The sequence below is a fragment of the Pongo pygmaeus genome, chromosome 7 (assembly GCF_028885625.2).
Source record: "Pongo pygmaeus isolate AG05252 chromosome 7, NHGRI_mPonPyg2-v2.0_pri, whole genome shotgun sequence".
Taxonomy (NCBI): domain Eukaryota; kingdom Metazoa; phylum Chordata; class Mammalia; order Primates; family Hominidae; genus Pongo; species Pongo pygmaeus.
Genome location: NC_072380.2, coordinates 153,115,162 through 153,130,612, shown reverse-complemented (window position 1 = coordinate 153,130,612; position 15,451 = coordinate 153,115,162). Strand labels below are relative to the sequence as shown.

General features: G+C 44.2%; 1 protein-coding gene across 8 annotated transcripts in view; it reads left to right on the top strand.

The window, feature by feature from the left end:
* The window catches only part of TRAPPC9 (trafficking protein particle complex subunit 9), a 733,440-nt gene that overhangs the window by 222,815 nt on the left and 495,174 nt on the right, over nt 1-15,451 (top strand). For all 8 annotated transcript variants that reach the window (XM_054499826.2, XM_054499824.2, XM_063669112.1 and 5 more), the window contains one exon: nt 15,033-15,157. In XM_054499826.2, coding sequence (XP_054355801.2) covers nt 15,033-15,157 — 125 coding nt within the window. The remainder of the gene's footprint in view (nt 1-15,032; nt 15,158-15,451) is intronic.

The following is a 15,451-nucleotide window of genomic DNA, read 5'->3' as shown; positions in this document are numbered from 1 at the left end:
AGTACTCCAGCCTGGGTGACAAAGTGAGACTCTGTCTCAAAAAAAAAAAAAAAAGGAAATACAGTGTACTTTCTTTTGTTTTCTTTTTTCCTTTGGCCTAAAGTGACACAATTGTATACTCTTAATTTCTCCCTGTTAGAAGTCTGAAATCAGTGTATCTTGTTTTTTCCTTCTTCCTCCACATGATATCTGAGATGCATGCATATTGTGTGTTGCATTTGTTCTTTTTTATGGCTGGATGGTATTGCGTGAAAATACCACCGTTTATTCATTATACTTGTGATGAACATGTGGGTGGTTTTTACTTTTGGGCTGTTATGAATGATGCTGCTGTAGACATTCTTGTGCATGTATTTGGTAGACATAAGCTCAGGTTTATGTTGGCTTTAATAGATCCATAGCCAAACAGATTTTCAAAGTGGTTCTTGGGATTTCTGTATATCCCAGCACTATGTATGAACTCTCTCTTGCTCCAGCTCCTCACCACCCATTGGTATGGTCAGTGTTTTAAGTTACAGCTGTTCTGGAATTGAAGGAAGTGGTATTGTCTCACTGTGGTATTAACTTGCTTTTCCCAAGTAGCCAATGATGTTGCACATCTGTCATATACTTATTTATTATTTGGATATATACTTTTTGTGAAGTGTCTATTAAAATATCTTCTTCATTTTTTTATTGGGTTATTTACCTTCCAACTGATTTATAGGAGTACTCAACATATTTTGGATATTAGTCCATTGTCAGCTATGAGTATTGCACACATTTTAGATTCTGCGGCTAGGCTTTTTACTTTCCTGATGTTGTCTTTTGATGAAGAGAATTTATCAATTTTCTTAATTAAATTTCTTGACTAAAAATTGTAAATTTTCAGCCAGGCACGGTGGCTCACGCCTGTAATCCCAGCACTTTGGGAGGCCGAGGCAGGCGGATCACCTGAGGTCAGGAGTTAGAGACCGGCCTGACCAACATGGTGAAACTCTGTCTCTACTAAAAATACAAAACACTAGCTGGGCATGGTGGCAGGCACTTGTAATTCCAGCCTACTCGGGAGACTGAGGCAGGAGAATTGCTTGAACTGGGGAGGTGGAGGTTGCAGTGAGCCAAGATTGTGCCATTGCACTCCCTCCTGGGCAACGAGTGAAACTCCAATGCAAAAAAAAAAAAAAAAAAATTGTAAATTTTCTTAGATTTCTTAATTTTATTATAATTATTTTCCTCTTGGTTAGTGCTAATTTTTGTTTAGGAAATCTTTACTTACATCAAGGTCATGGAAATACTGTGTTTTCTTCTAGAGAATGTATTGTTTTAGTTTTTGCATTTAGGCCTATGAACCATCTTGAATTAACTTGTGTGTGTAGTATTGTGTGGCACATATTAAGTACTCACAAGTATTTGTTGAATAGAGAGCAGGAATTATAGAAGATCTGGAATTATGTCATACAGTCTTAAATTATGGAAGTAACTAATACTTAATGTTCTCTTCTAATCAGGTAACAGGACTTACACAATTTCCTTCTTTCTGGGTTTTTATAAAGTGGGGCACGGTTTAGCAAAGAAATCAGTCATAGTTCTTTTTTTCTCTGTCTTCCTCACAAATATTTATTGCATATCTGTTTTATTCCATGCACTCTGCTACTCTTGGGAGTGTCTGGAGTAAAATAAGACACAGTCTCTGCCCTGTAGGAGCTCAGAGTCCAGGGTGGCGCCATCCACAGAACTCTCTGTACTGGCGGGAATGGCCTATGCAGTACTGTCCACCATGGCAGCCACCAGCCACGTGTGGCCTTGGTCACTTGAGACATGGATGGTGCATTTGAAGCAGCGGTCCCCAGGCTTTTTGGCACCAGGGATGGGTTTCATGGAAGACAGTGGTTTCTGGATGAAGTTGTTCCACCTCAGATCATCAGGTGTTAGATTCTCATAAAGAGCATGCAACCTAGATGCCTTGCGTGTGCATTTCACAGTAGGGTTTGTGATCCTATGAGAATCTAATGCCTCCGCTGATCTGGCCCTCCGCTCACCTCCTGCTGCATGGCCCAGTTCCTAACAGGCCACGGATGGGGGGTTGGGGACCCCTGATCTCAATGACTCATTATTAATTGTATTTAATTTTAATTACTTTAAGTGCCCATATTTCTCTAGTGGCTACTGTATTAGCATAAGTCTAGTGAGAGGGATAAGCAATTTCACAAATAAATGAAAAGTTATAACTGCTAAATGCTAGGTACAGAATATGTGATGCTGTGAGTATATAATCAGGGTTCGACTTAATTTAAAGGGCTGGGAAGGCTTTTCTCTGGGAATAATTACTGAGGTAAGATTTACAGAAGGGGCAGGACTTAAACAGGTGAAAAGGGTAGGGCGGGAAAATTTTTTTTTTTTTTTTTTAAATGTGTGTGTAAAAACTCTGTGGCAGAAAAGAGCAAAGCCAGTTCCAGGAACTTAACATTTGTGTATGTGGTGGGAGAGAGAGAGTATGTGTTTATGTGTGTGTGTGTGTGTGTGTGTGTGTGTGTGTGTGGTGGAGAGAAAGGGAGGGAGGGAGGTGGAGGGAGAGAGAGAGAGAGAGGAAGTGTGTGTGTGAGAGAGAGGAAGTGTGTGTGTGAGAGAGAGAGGAAGGGAGGGAGGGAGGTGGAGAGAGAGAGAGAGAGAGAGGAAGTGTGTGTGTGAGAGAGAGGAAGTGTGTGTGTGAGAGAGAGGAAGTGTGTGTGTGAGAGAGAGAGGAAGGGAGGGAGGGAGGTGGAGGGGGAGAGAGAGAGAGAGAGAGGAAGTGTGTGTGTGTGAGAGAGAGGAAGTGTGTGTGTGAGAGAGAGGAAGTGTGTGTGTGAGAGAGAGAGGAAGTGTGTGTGTGAGAGAGAGGAAGTGTGTGTGTGAGAGAGAGGAAGTGTGTGTGTGAGAGAGAGGAAGTGTGTGTGTGAGAGAGAGAGGAAGGGAGGGAGGGAGGTGGAGGGAGAGAGAGAGAGAGAGAGGAAGTGTGTGTGTGAGAGAGAGAGGAAGTGTGTGTGTGAGAGAGAGGAAGTGTGTGTGTGAGAGAGAGGAAGTGTGTGTGTGAGAGAGAGGAAGTGTGTGTGAGAGAGAGAGGAAGGCAGGGAGGGGAGAAAGAAGCCTTCATAAAGTTAGTCCTTGAGACTGGGCATGGTGGCTCATGCCTGTAATCCCAGCACTTTGGGAGGCCGAGGCGGGTGGATCACGAGGTCAGGAGTTCAAAACCAGCCTGGCCAAGATGGTGAAACCCCATCTCTACTAAAAACACAAAAAATTAGCTGGGCGCGGTGGCAGACGCCTGTGATCCCAGCTACTCGGGAGGCTGAGGCAGGAGAATCGCTTGAACTTGGAGGGCGGAGGTTGCAGTGAGCTGAGATCGCGCCACTGCCCTCCAGCCTGGGTGACAGAGTGAGACTCTGTCTCAAAAAAAAAAAAAAAAAAAAAAAGTCCTTAAGAAACTTAGGCCATAGGAATTAAAACTAATTTGTGCGGAAGAAACATTTTGAGGGATGATAGGGTGAGCCTTTACTTTGGAGACTTTTAAAAATCAATGCTCTACCTTGAAACTGTCAGCTCTGTGATTTCTTTGATTCGGCTGACTGTTTAATGAAGAGATAATGACTTTGCCTGTCTTTTAGGGATGCACAGTGCTTTGGTACAACTGTGAAGAACACACGAAACACTCAGATTATACTTTGAATTTCTAGCTTCTAAAAGGAGAACAAGCACATGTCACGCTTTGGCTTGGGAAACCACCATTCTTCCTTTATTATCCTATGAAATAGGCCTTCTACTTTAATCTCAAACTGACAGTGTTCTGGTTTTGTTTCCCTGATTTTTATCCTAAAATAACATATGTTAATTGAGCTATTTCTGTGGCTTTCTTTGGAGAATTGATGTTCATTTATTTGTGTTTCTCTTCAAGTAGAAATGGAGTAACACATATAAACAAGATACAAAAGACACAAAACCTGGGGTGGAGGCATAAGAGGATTGGAACCTCCATGCTGTTGAGATCGTCACTGTTGATGCGCAGTGACGTTGAATGTCTTTCCTCAGGTCAGAGGGGCCGGGGCTTCGACTCCATGTCCAGTGCTCCTTTCAGCAAATTGCTTCTGGGCAAGTGAAGAGAACACCTTTAGGACTTGAACCCAGACCTGCATGTCTCTTAATCTTTTGGGACTTCATCCAGTGACTCTGCTCCGTTCTCTTTTCCACTACGTGAACAGGGAGAAAGCCGGGCTAGGGTAATAGAGAGAGAAAAGGACAAAAGCAATTCATACTACCTTGTGGGGGAGCCAGGTTCCCCCAGTTCCTCCTCCCTCCACTTGCTCCCCAAGATCTTGGCCAAGAAGTTACCTGCCTTCTGCTTGGCCAGTTCTAGTGACAAGGAACTCATTACTCTTCAAAGCAATCCATTCTGACATTCTTATACTACAGAGAAGTGATTTATGGCCAGGCCCAGTGGCTCACACCAGTAATCCCAGCACTTTGGAGGCCAAGGTGGGAGGATCGCTTGAGCCTAGGAGTTTGAGACCAGCCTGGGCAACATAGCAAGACCCATCTCTATTTTAAGATTTTTTTAAAAAAAAACAGGCTGGGCACGGTGGCTCACGCCTGTAATCCCAGCACTTTAGGAGGCCAAGACAGGTGGATCACCTGAGGTCAGGAGTTCAAGACCAGCCTGGTCAATGTGGCAAAACCCTGTCTCTACTAACTGCTAAATGCTAGGTACAGAATATGTGATGTTGTGAGTATCTAATCAGGGTTTGACTTAATTTAAAGGGCCGGGAAGACTTTTCTGTGGGAATAATTACTGAGGTAAGATTTACAGAAGGGGCAGGACTTAAATAGGTGAAAAGGGTAGGGTGGGAAAATGTTGTTTTATGTGTGTGTAAAAACCCTGTGGCAGAAAAGAGCAAAGTCAGTTCCAGGGACTTAACATTTGTGTGTGTGGTGGAGGAGAGAGAGGGGCCTCTACTAAAAATAAAAAAAAAAAAAAAAAAAAAAATTAGCTGTGTGTGGTGGTGCCACACCTGTAATCCCAGCTACTTGGGAGGCTGAGGCGGGAGAATTGCTTGAACCCAGGAGGCGGAGATTGCAGTGAGCCGAGATTGCACCACTGTAATCCAGCCTGGGCGACAGAGCAAGACTCCATCTCAAAAAAAAAAAAAAAAAAAGGCAGTGATTTACTAGCAGCTTTTAAAAATAATCTTTGGATTTGAAAGCCTAGCAACAAACTGCTTTTCTCTCTTTTTGCTGGAAGATGGTCATTTACTTATTCATTCATGAAGTCATTAATTCACAAAATCATTCATTCATGTCCTTATTAGGTGCTTTCCAGTGCAGGCGTGCAGTTCTTGGCTGCCACATGACACAGCTTCAGGGAGTGTCTGTGCATCACTGTCCCTGGAAATGCTGGCCTCGGAGGTGTGTCCCGGGCTTCCCGTGTGCCGGACAGCACCTGAGGCTGCGAGGCATTTCTTATCACAGAGGAACTAGGAAATGACATTAGCTCATTTGTTCACCCAGCAAATATTTTTCTCCATAGCTACTATGTGCTAGGCACTGTGGCAAACTATTTGGATACAGACTTTAAATGCAGGCTTCCTGCCGCCAACACTCTATGGTCTAGTAAAGATGTCAGTGCAGGTCACCGTTGTAAGTGCCCAGATACAAGTCTGACTTCCTGTGTCAGTCAGAGGGGTCCTAAAACCCCCAGCCACAGTTTCCACTTCTCTTGACGATTTCTGCAGAAAAGGGCATGCCCTCCAGGACCAATCACCAGTGCTCACAAATGCCTTCCTTACCTGTGGCTGAGTCCTCACCTGCTTCAGTTTCATCCACTTTTTTTTCTTTTTTTTTGAGTTGGAGTTTTGCTCTTGTTGCCCAGGCTGGAGTGCACAGTGGCGCGATCTCGGCTCACTGCAACCTCCACCTCTCAGGTTCAAGCAATTCTCCTGCCTCAGCTTCCTGAGTAGCTGGGATTACAGGCGTGTGTCACCATGCCTGGCTAATTTTTTTTTTTTTTTGAGATGGAGTCTCGCTCTGTCGTCCAGGCTGGAGTGCAGTGGCCCGATCTTGGCTCACTGCAAGCTCTGCCTCCCAGGGTTCACATCATTCTCCTGCCTCAGCCTCCTGAGTGGCTGGGACTACAGGCACCTGCCACCACGCCCAGCTAATTTTTTTTGTATTTTTAGTAGAGACAGGGTTTCACCATGTTGGTCAGGCTGGTCTTGAAGTCCTGACCTCAGGTGATCCACCTGCCTTGGCCTCCCAAAGTGCTGGGATTACAGGCATGAGCCACCGTGCCCAGCCCTACTTCTTTTCTTCTTAACCATCTTTAGAAGGGAAGAAAATGCAATAATATCCTTCTGCTAACAGGACTGTCCAGTGCTTTAAAAGTGCTTTGTAGTTGGTTTTCTGTGTGTCCAGTGTCTTTGTCCAGCAAAGGAGATCATTCTTACCAGCAGGTGCCACATGCAGTCTTGGTTGGACGTTGGCTCTTGGAGCACATTATATGCTTGTGCTTGTTGTGAGATGGCCTTGCTGCTGTGTGAATGTTTACATTTCCCCTGGCAGGTGACGGTCTGGACTCCCTGTGAAATGACTGGGAGGAAGTGTCTGTCTGTGTGCACTGCCATGTGGAGTTATCTGGGACCCTAGAAGGAAATCTCACTCTCAGATTTTAGGGCTGCAACTTTAAAGGACCTTTTCTGCCTATGTGATGTTGCTTTGTACGTTTTAGAGGCCAAGGGAATATCTGGTACATTGAAAACATATGGAGGCCAGGTGTGGTGGCTCACACCTGTAACCCCAGCACTTTGGGAGGCCAAGGCTGGTGGATCACTTGAGGCCAGGAGTTTGAGACCAGTGTGGCCAACATGGCGAAACCCCATCTCTACTAAAAATACAAAAATTAGCTGAGTGTGGTGGCGTGCGCCTGCAATCTCAGCCACTGGGAGGCCAAGGCATGAACCCGGGAAGCAGTGGTTGCAGTGAGCTGAGATCGCGCCACTACACTCCAGCCTCAGCGATAGAGTAAGACTCTGTCTCAAAAAAGAGAAAAGAGGCCGGGCGCGGTGGCTCACACCTGTAATTCCAGCACTTTGGGAGGCCGAGGTGGGTGGATCACGAGGTCGGTCAGGAGTTCAAGACCAGCCTGGCCAAGATGGAGAAACCCCCATCTCTACTAAAAATACAAAAAAAAAAATTAGCCAGGCTTGGTGGCAGGTGCCCGTAATCCCAGCTACTCGGGAGGCTGAGGCAGAGAATTGCTTGAACCCGGGAGGTGGAGATTGCAGTGAGCCGAGATCGCACCACTGCACTCCAGCCTGGGCGACAGAGTGAGACTCTGTCTCAAAAAAAAAAAAAAAGAAAAAAGAAAAAGAAAACATATGGAATTGACTAAAGCACAATGTTCGATGTATCTGCTTGCCTACTGCTTTCTGTGTTTCCCATTCTTTTCTACATCTTTGACCTTCCTTCTGAAATTATTTTCTATGTACCTGAAGTATAATATTTAGAAGTCCCTAGTGAGAACGTGTTGGTGATAGGTTCTTTTAGTTTTTAGCCAAAAAATGTGTTTGTCACCGTCATTCTTAAAAAAAAGTTCTGCATATACATAAGTCTAGTGTAGCAGATGAATTTTCTTTAATATTTTGAAGATGAATTCTTATGACTTCCCTTGCTGCTGGGAGGTTAGCTTCTGGTCTAATTGTTATTCATTTGGATATAATCTCTCTTTTCTCTTTATCTTCCCCCCTACCCCCAAAGTGTGTTGTACTTAACACAGTTGTACTACCCTTTTAGTTTTTAAAAAATATTTGTTGTGATAGAATTCACAAGAGATACAATTCAGTCACTTTTAGTGTATTCACAGGGTTGTGCAATTGTCACCACAGTCTAAGTTTAGAACAAGTTGGGAACCACCCAGAACATTTCACGTGTTCGGTTGGTAGTTACAGCCTCCTGTACATGGAGGCTTCTGATGTCAGTGAGGGCAGAGGACTTTACGTCTGGTCCCACTGCAGGGAGCATCCAACAGAAGGAAGACCAGTCTCAAAGTGAGGCTGCCCATGGGGAATGTGGACTGTTGCCATTTGAATAGTATGTGAAGGCCACTATTCCTGTATGATTATTTTTTCTTTCCTAAGCATATTCCAAAGTTTCTGAATGAACGAGCATGCCGCTTTCTTTATGGAAATTAAGGATGAGTATTGGTTAATTTCTTAGCCAACTGCTTCTACTGCTTTGGTTTTCTTGAGGATATTTTATGATAACCAGATGGGCTTTTTTGGCACCTGTGGATTTTATGACTAAATGAGAAAGCATCTTTAAAATATATTCTACCTGGAACAGCATACCCTGACAAACTCCCACTGAGCGATTGTTGCCTCCTGTTGCCTTTGTTAATGTATTTTATTCTAGTTTATTTTTGGTGCCTCTCACAAGAGAGTAAAATGTATTTAACCTTATGCATTAGTGTCTCTTTTGAAAGTGTACCAAAATGGACACATCCCTGTGTAGATCCCACCACTGGAGATAGATGCTAAGCCCCTGCAAGGGTCCTTGTGATCGGTTTAGTGGAATGCATGGTGTACAGTTTTGACCCAGTGATGTGCTACAGAACAACCTTGGCTGGTGAGCTTTTGTGGAAGCTCAGTGTGGGGACTGAAATGTATTCTTTGGGTCAGTTTTGCTGGGTAGTGACCAATCCAGTTGTCATGAGGCCTAGTTCTGGCTGTGCTTCTGATGAGCTGTGTGATGTTGAGCAAGCTACTTACCTTCTCAGAGCCTCAGCTTCCTCATCTATAGAATTGGTAAGAGAACACCTGACTTTGCAGGGTGTGAAGAGTTGGATGGTGTGCACTGAGCGCCTGGTGCCAGGCCATGGACGTGGCCCTCGGCCCTCACCCCTTCCTAGAAGAGCTGTTTTTACTGTGACTCTGCTTTTTCTTTCCCCGGCACAAATCCTGCTTTCAGCTGTCATTTTCCCCAATTGTCATCATGGTTGGGATATGGCTGAATTCTAGAGAGAAGTATTATTTTAGCATACAAAATTGTCTTTCTGAATTTCCCACAGAGTTGCTCTTAATAGAAAAGTTGAGCACTATAAATGGTAAGTATGAAATTCTCTCTAAAATCTCAGTTTTATTCATGATGATCTACCAGACTCATACCATTCTTAAATACCCTCTGTCCTGATAAATCCACTAAACTCTTTAGTCCTCCTACAAGGCCGCCTTCATCTGTTTGTAACTTTTTTTGTCCCGTCTTCCTATTAATTGTCATCCCAATCTGTTCTCTGTTCTATTTGTGATAGCCTGTGTTGGCAGAAAAATTGGCTAAATGATTGAACATAATTTTCTCCCCTCCAACCCACCCCAGCTGGAGAGAGATCCTTCCCAGGCGCACCCAGTGATTTGCTTCCCTGCTCACGACATCTTATTCCATCTCATCTCTCGCCATCCCTCTGCAGCTGCCCCCTTCTCTCCAGCTCTGTGCCTGTATGGGCGAAGGGCTCAGCTTCAGTTTTCCAAAGGCTGGCTTCTGCCTCCTACCTGTCCCCATTTGTAATTGATATGCTTCTTGTGTTTTGTATCTTCAGTTGGATTTGAGAACAGACTTCTGTAGTCTATAAAGAATCCATAGAGTGGCTTTCTTAGTATTTTTCTGAGCTTGAAGATGACAGGTTTTGGAGGTTTCTTGGAGATTTTGTGGTCTGTGTCTAAAAAGGAGGCAAATTTCGGATGGAATTTTAAGACTTTTTTCTTTTTTTTTTTCAAAGTGCTCATATCCCACAGCCTCCTAGTTCCAAAACATTGCTGATTTGTGTTTTTCCAAAGTACTTTTACATCAAATCTCATTGAGTTTTTTAGTTGGTTCCCACTTTAGAGCCAAGAAAACTAAGGTTCATAGAGTTGTGTGTTGCCCAGGTGTCTCAATGTGTTGTGGAAGGAGGGCTGCAGGCAGCCCCATAGCTGGAACTTTTTCTTTCTTTTTTTTTTTTTTTGAGACAGAGTCTCTCCCTGTCACCCAGGCTGGAGTGCAGTGGTGCAATCTCAGCTTACTGCAACCTCTGCCTCTCAGGTTCAACAATTCTCCTGTCTTAGCCTCCCCAGTAGCTGGGACTATAGGTGTGCACCACCACGCCCAGCTACTTTTTGTATTTTTAGTAGAGATGGGGTTTCACCATGTTGCCCAGGCTGGTCTTGAACTCCTGACCTGAAGTGATCCGCCCACCTCAGCCTCCTAAAGTACTGAGATTACAGGCGTGAGCCACCACGCCCGGCCCATAGCTGGATCTTTATAACGTGATTCAGAGGAAGAAAAACCGGAGTCTTTTCTTCCTAGAATTTGTAAATCGAATCTCAAAGAAGGGCTTTTCATGTCCCTTCTTGTACCTTCTGTTTGTCCTCTGGATAAACACTGTTGATGGGATGTTTTCATCTCTGGCCATGGCAGGATCAAGGCCAACCTTGATCCCGCCAGAACCACATGGGATGAAGAAGGAGCTGCTCCCCAAAGAAACGAGAAATGCTGGGCAGACAAAAGCCAGATGTTCACTCTACTTTCCTCTACAGGCCAAAACTTCTGACCATTTCCAGAAATGAAGAATTTACCATTGTTATAAGTGTAAAATAGGATTGGTATTTCCAAGGCAAAAACAAACAAACAAAAAAAAGAATCTGGGTCCTTCAGGAGATAAAAGCGTTGGTGTAATTTGCGAAGGATAGGAGCCTTCCCTCGGGAGGAGCTGGCCAAGCTGTATTACAGGCCCTGTGTATATGTCAGAGAGAGGGGTGGAGATACAGAGAGACACACAGATACACTCAGAGATGAGATGGCAAAAATACCCCTTTGAGCACCTGGCCTTCACTCAACAGAGGACAACTTATTGGGTGAAGTCACATTGAGTGGTCTTTCATACCGTGCTTGCTTAGAGGTCCACTTGGCCTAGTTTCTGGGGTAAGATGCTAAAAAAAATGTGGAGTTTATGTTTTGCAAATGGCTCTGTTCATAATACTAGTACCCTTCACAGCAGGCATCATGGTGTCATGAAGAGCGTTTGTAAATTGTGTCCATGGTGCTGAGAGAAATGAGAAAAAAGAGAGAAAATAAACTCATTCAAACTTAACAGCTTTTGAGTGAGTCTTTACAAATAAGTCTTCGCACATATCTACCTGGTGAAATTTCAGTTAACCAGGAGTTGGTTGTCGAATGTGACTTTGGGGTGATGGAATTTTTATTGAGCGTGTGTGTGTAAACTGTGTGCATGTCAACTAAATACTGGATTTGACCCTGTAATTTATTCATTCATTTAGTTACTGTTTACTGAGGGCTTACAATTTGTTAGAGCCTGCATCAGCTACTATGAGGGGCACCATGGTGAATCTGACAAGAATTCAGTCTTCAAGGAGTTTATAGTCATGAAGAAATCTAAGACGTGCGTAATTTGCTGCAGTAGGAATAAGAACAGCTCTTTTTACTGAATGCTTGCCACGTACCAGGCACTGTGATAAATCCTTCCTATGCAATAATTCATTTATTCTTCTATATAACCTCACAGTATATGTATTCTAATTATTCCCATTTAGGGGATGATGGATTTAAAGCTTGTAGAAGGTTATTTGACTTGATGAAGGTCATTCAGCCAGGTAGAAGGGGAGCTGCACCTCAGCCCCGACCCCTCTGATCTCCTACCGGGCTCTCTGCCTGTATACAGGTCAGCAGGAGGTAGGCACGGGTCTCAGGACAGAGAAGATGCTGGAACTCTGAGGAAGACGTACTTGCTTTCCATTAGGACAGCTAGGGGAGGCATTATGGAAGAGGTAGCATTTGAACTGAGACCAAAAATTGGGGGATATTAGGATATCAGATTGTCAGAGGGAAGAGAATTACCAATGCATAAAGGTAAAAAAAAAATGGGGTAGAACAAGGAGTGACAAGGAATAAATTTTGGTAGAAAAATGGCCTACCAGTTGCAGGGACTGACATGGTTCAAAGCTGAGCCTTAGGCCCAGTGAGGGCTGCTTTATTTCCAGTCTACCCTTCACTTTGCGGCCCTACCTGAAGCTTCCCAGATTTGCTATCCGCTCTCCATGGGAAACACTGAACACCAGTGTTTTTCACATCAAGTCCTTTGAATATGTCAAAGGTTCTGCTCAGATTCTGCTCAGATTCTCTTGGTGAACTTTTCTGAAATCTGCAGGCACCTGTAGGGGATGTTTGTCAGGCTCATGTCTCTGTATTTCCCCCTCTGCTAGACAGTAGCCCTGTAGTTCTTGTTAGCTCTCTGATGCTTGCATGGATTTTAAGACTACTTTGTCCATGTTTTCTAGCTGTTCTCAGTGGCTGAGCTGGTCTGAGTTGTCTAGCCTGTTATGAGGCACAGAATCTTCTGAAGTTCATTTCGTGCCTATTCAGCCTGAGCTGCTTGTGGGACGTCAGGTGGACCTTTGCTGCCCACAGGCAATGCTTGAAGAGGGGCCAGTTGGGCACCTCCATTTTCTTCTAAGTGCAGAGAGGACCCTGCTCTTAAGTGCTTGATCACAGTCTTCATACGTGTCTTCCATAGGCACCACCAACAGAAACAGATCAGTTTGTCATTTTTCTTATTGTAGATGCACAATGTCTGGTTCCTTCATGTGCTATTTTGGGCATAAGGTGTCATGAACTTTTCAAGTAGACTATTTTTTAACTTAAGATAATTTAGCTTTTGAAGATTTGAAGCCTCTAAATAGAAAATTGCTTAATTCTTCTTTACCCAGTTGAATATTGTTTGTCATCCTGAAAATTGAACTACTTAAGGGGACATACCTTAGCAAATGATGCTTAAGAGAAGTGTGTTTTTTTTAAAATTATGAACTATTTCTATTATGCTTGGTTAATTGCATATTTTTGCAAAGAGATATTAGGCATAGGGCCGTGGACCTAAGTGATTGGGAATTTGGAAATATACATTTTGTATCAATTAAAAGTAAATACTCTTCATCTGATCACAAGAAGCTTTAGTTTCTTAGTAAGAAGTTACTTAGATGGGTTCGTTTGAGATATGCAGCCATTGAAATTTTCTTTCCCAACAACTGTGTTAAAGTGAAAAGGATCCTAGGCTTAGAATCAAAAGCACCGAGTGTGTTTCAGACTTGCCACCCATCTATCTACCCATCCATCCATCCAATCAAGTTTACTAAACATCCATTCATGTGTGGTACGATGCCTAGGATCAATTACTGCCAATATGACTGTGAGCAGGTTGTTCATTCCTGTTCTCTAAAATGGGGGCAAGTTTCATTATCCTCAGGAAGTTAACACAGGAGCAGAAAACCAAACACCGCATTTTCTGTCTTACAAGTGGAAGCTGAACAATGAGAACACATGGACACAGGGAGGGGAACAACACACACTGGGGCCTGTTGTGGGGTGGAGTGAGGGTGGGGAGAGCATTAGGAAAAATAGCTAATGCATGCTGGATTTAATACCTGGGTGGTGGGTTGATAGGTGCAGCAAACCACCATGGCACATGTTTACCTATGGAATAAACCTGCACATCCTGCACATGTACTCTGGAACTTAAAAAAAAAAAAGAATAAATAAAATGAGGGCAAGTTTAGAAAACTTGACATAGTAAAGTTTTCATAAAACTTTTTCATAAAGTGTCATACTGATGTGAGTCCACATCTTACCAACCTCACTTTCTACCATTTGCTCTTTTGTCTCTGCTTTTCCATGTATCTTTAGTCAAAATCAGTATTAATGTGATTTCTTGTACAAGTTGCCTCTGGTAGTTTGTTCTCTTGGCCTGGTTTACCCTGGAAGTCTGTGATACTCGCCATACTCATAGGTAGACTTCTCCCGCATGCCACCTGGGTTCTGTTAGGGAGCTGCAGCTACTTGAAAATAACTCCTCAGGAGGCAGTATCTTTACATTCTTGAGAATATATAAAACTGCAGTCAAATATCTCATTCATTCCTCCAGGTCTTCTCTTCTGTTGAATGGTGTATCATGCAGAGGCCTTGGAGACCAGTGCAGACTTTGACATTTCCTTTTGAGTGCTAGGGGCAGGGCGTGAGCCCCCTTTCCTCAGGAGACTTTGCGAGCTGTGTGGGGGGAGTTGACTTAGGGAAAGGAGTGAAGGCAATGGGGGAGAAGAGCCAGGAGGGAAATGACAGTGACTCTGAGTGGGTGCCAGCCACGAAAGCCATCCCTGGACATACTCTCAGAGCTGGCAGGATTTCCTTTTGGGTTGGACATGCGACATGAGATACAGAGAGGACTTAAAGATGATTCATGGGTTAGACTGATAGTTAATGTTAACAAGTAAGAAAAAAAACCAGATGGCAGCGTGTGGCTCCTCGGAGGTTTAAATAGGGTCTTGTGGCAGAGAGTGGTGGCTGCTTGAAGCTGGGTGAGGAGGTAGCACTTAGACTAAGGTCAAGCGGCAAGAGAGAGCTGGCCGCACGAAGGGAGGGGAGCTCATTCCAGCCTGAGGAGCGGCTCAGCAGAGGCCCAGGAGAGAGATGGGCTCTGCGTGGTCCAAATGCAGAGGGGAGGCTGGGGCCTCAGCCATCACATCCAGGTGGTAAGGAGCTGTCCTTTTTAAGGAGTGATGCACTCTCAACTTTTACTCATAGTGGATGTGAATATGTGCTTATGCAGGACACATCAGGTGGTTCTAACTGATACAAGATAGAATAGTCAGGACAGAAACTGGCATGCTCCTTACAGTCACAGTTTTTGAACAAAATCCCCTACATAAACAAAAACAAAAACAAAACCAGCCTGGGCAACATGGTGAAACCCCACCTCTACCAAAAATACAAAAATTAGCCAGGTGTGGTGGCGCACGCCTTTAGTCCCAGGTACTAGGGAGGCTGAAGTGGGAGGATCACCAGAGCCCAGGAGGCAAAGATTGCAGTGAGCAGAGATTGCACCACTGCACTCCAGCTTCTGCGACAGAGCGAGACCCATCCCAAACAACAACAACAACAAACCCCAAAACCAAGCTGACGTGTTACTTATGATTTTTGTTCTTATTTTGTAGATGGAATCAGTGTGAGTGGCTTTCCCCTGTCCAGTCCTTTTCGGCAGGTCGTTCGGCCCCGAGTGGAGGGCAAACCTGTGAACCCACCCGAGAGCAACAAAGCAGGCGACTACAGCCACGTGAAGGTGAGTTGGTGTGGCAGACGGCATCTGCCACGTGCCGTTCGGGCTTCTGCAAAGCCGTTTCTGAAGCACAGCTCTGAGTCCTTTTCAGAAAGGAAAGGCTATGTGTATTTGAAAGCTGGATTCTCAGTATTCTTTGTTCTTGGACAATGTTTTGGAAAGCCATCACAGTGAAGCTTGAGTGCATTGTTTGGTGTTGCAAACTCTTATGTCCTTGGAACATGGAGATTCCGTGGGCTGAATCCAGGCGTGTGGTGATTAAAGCAGACTCTCTCCTGCCATTTCGCTATTCATTTG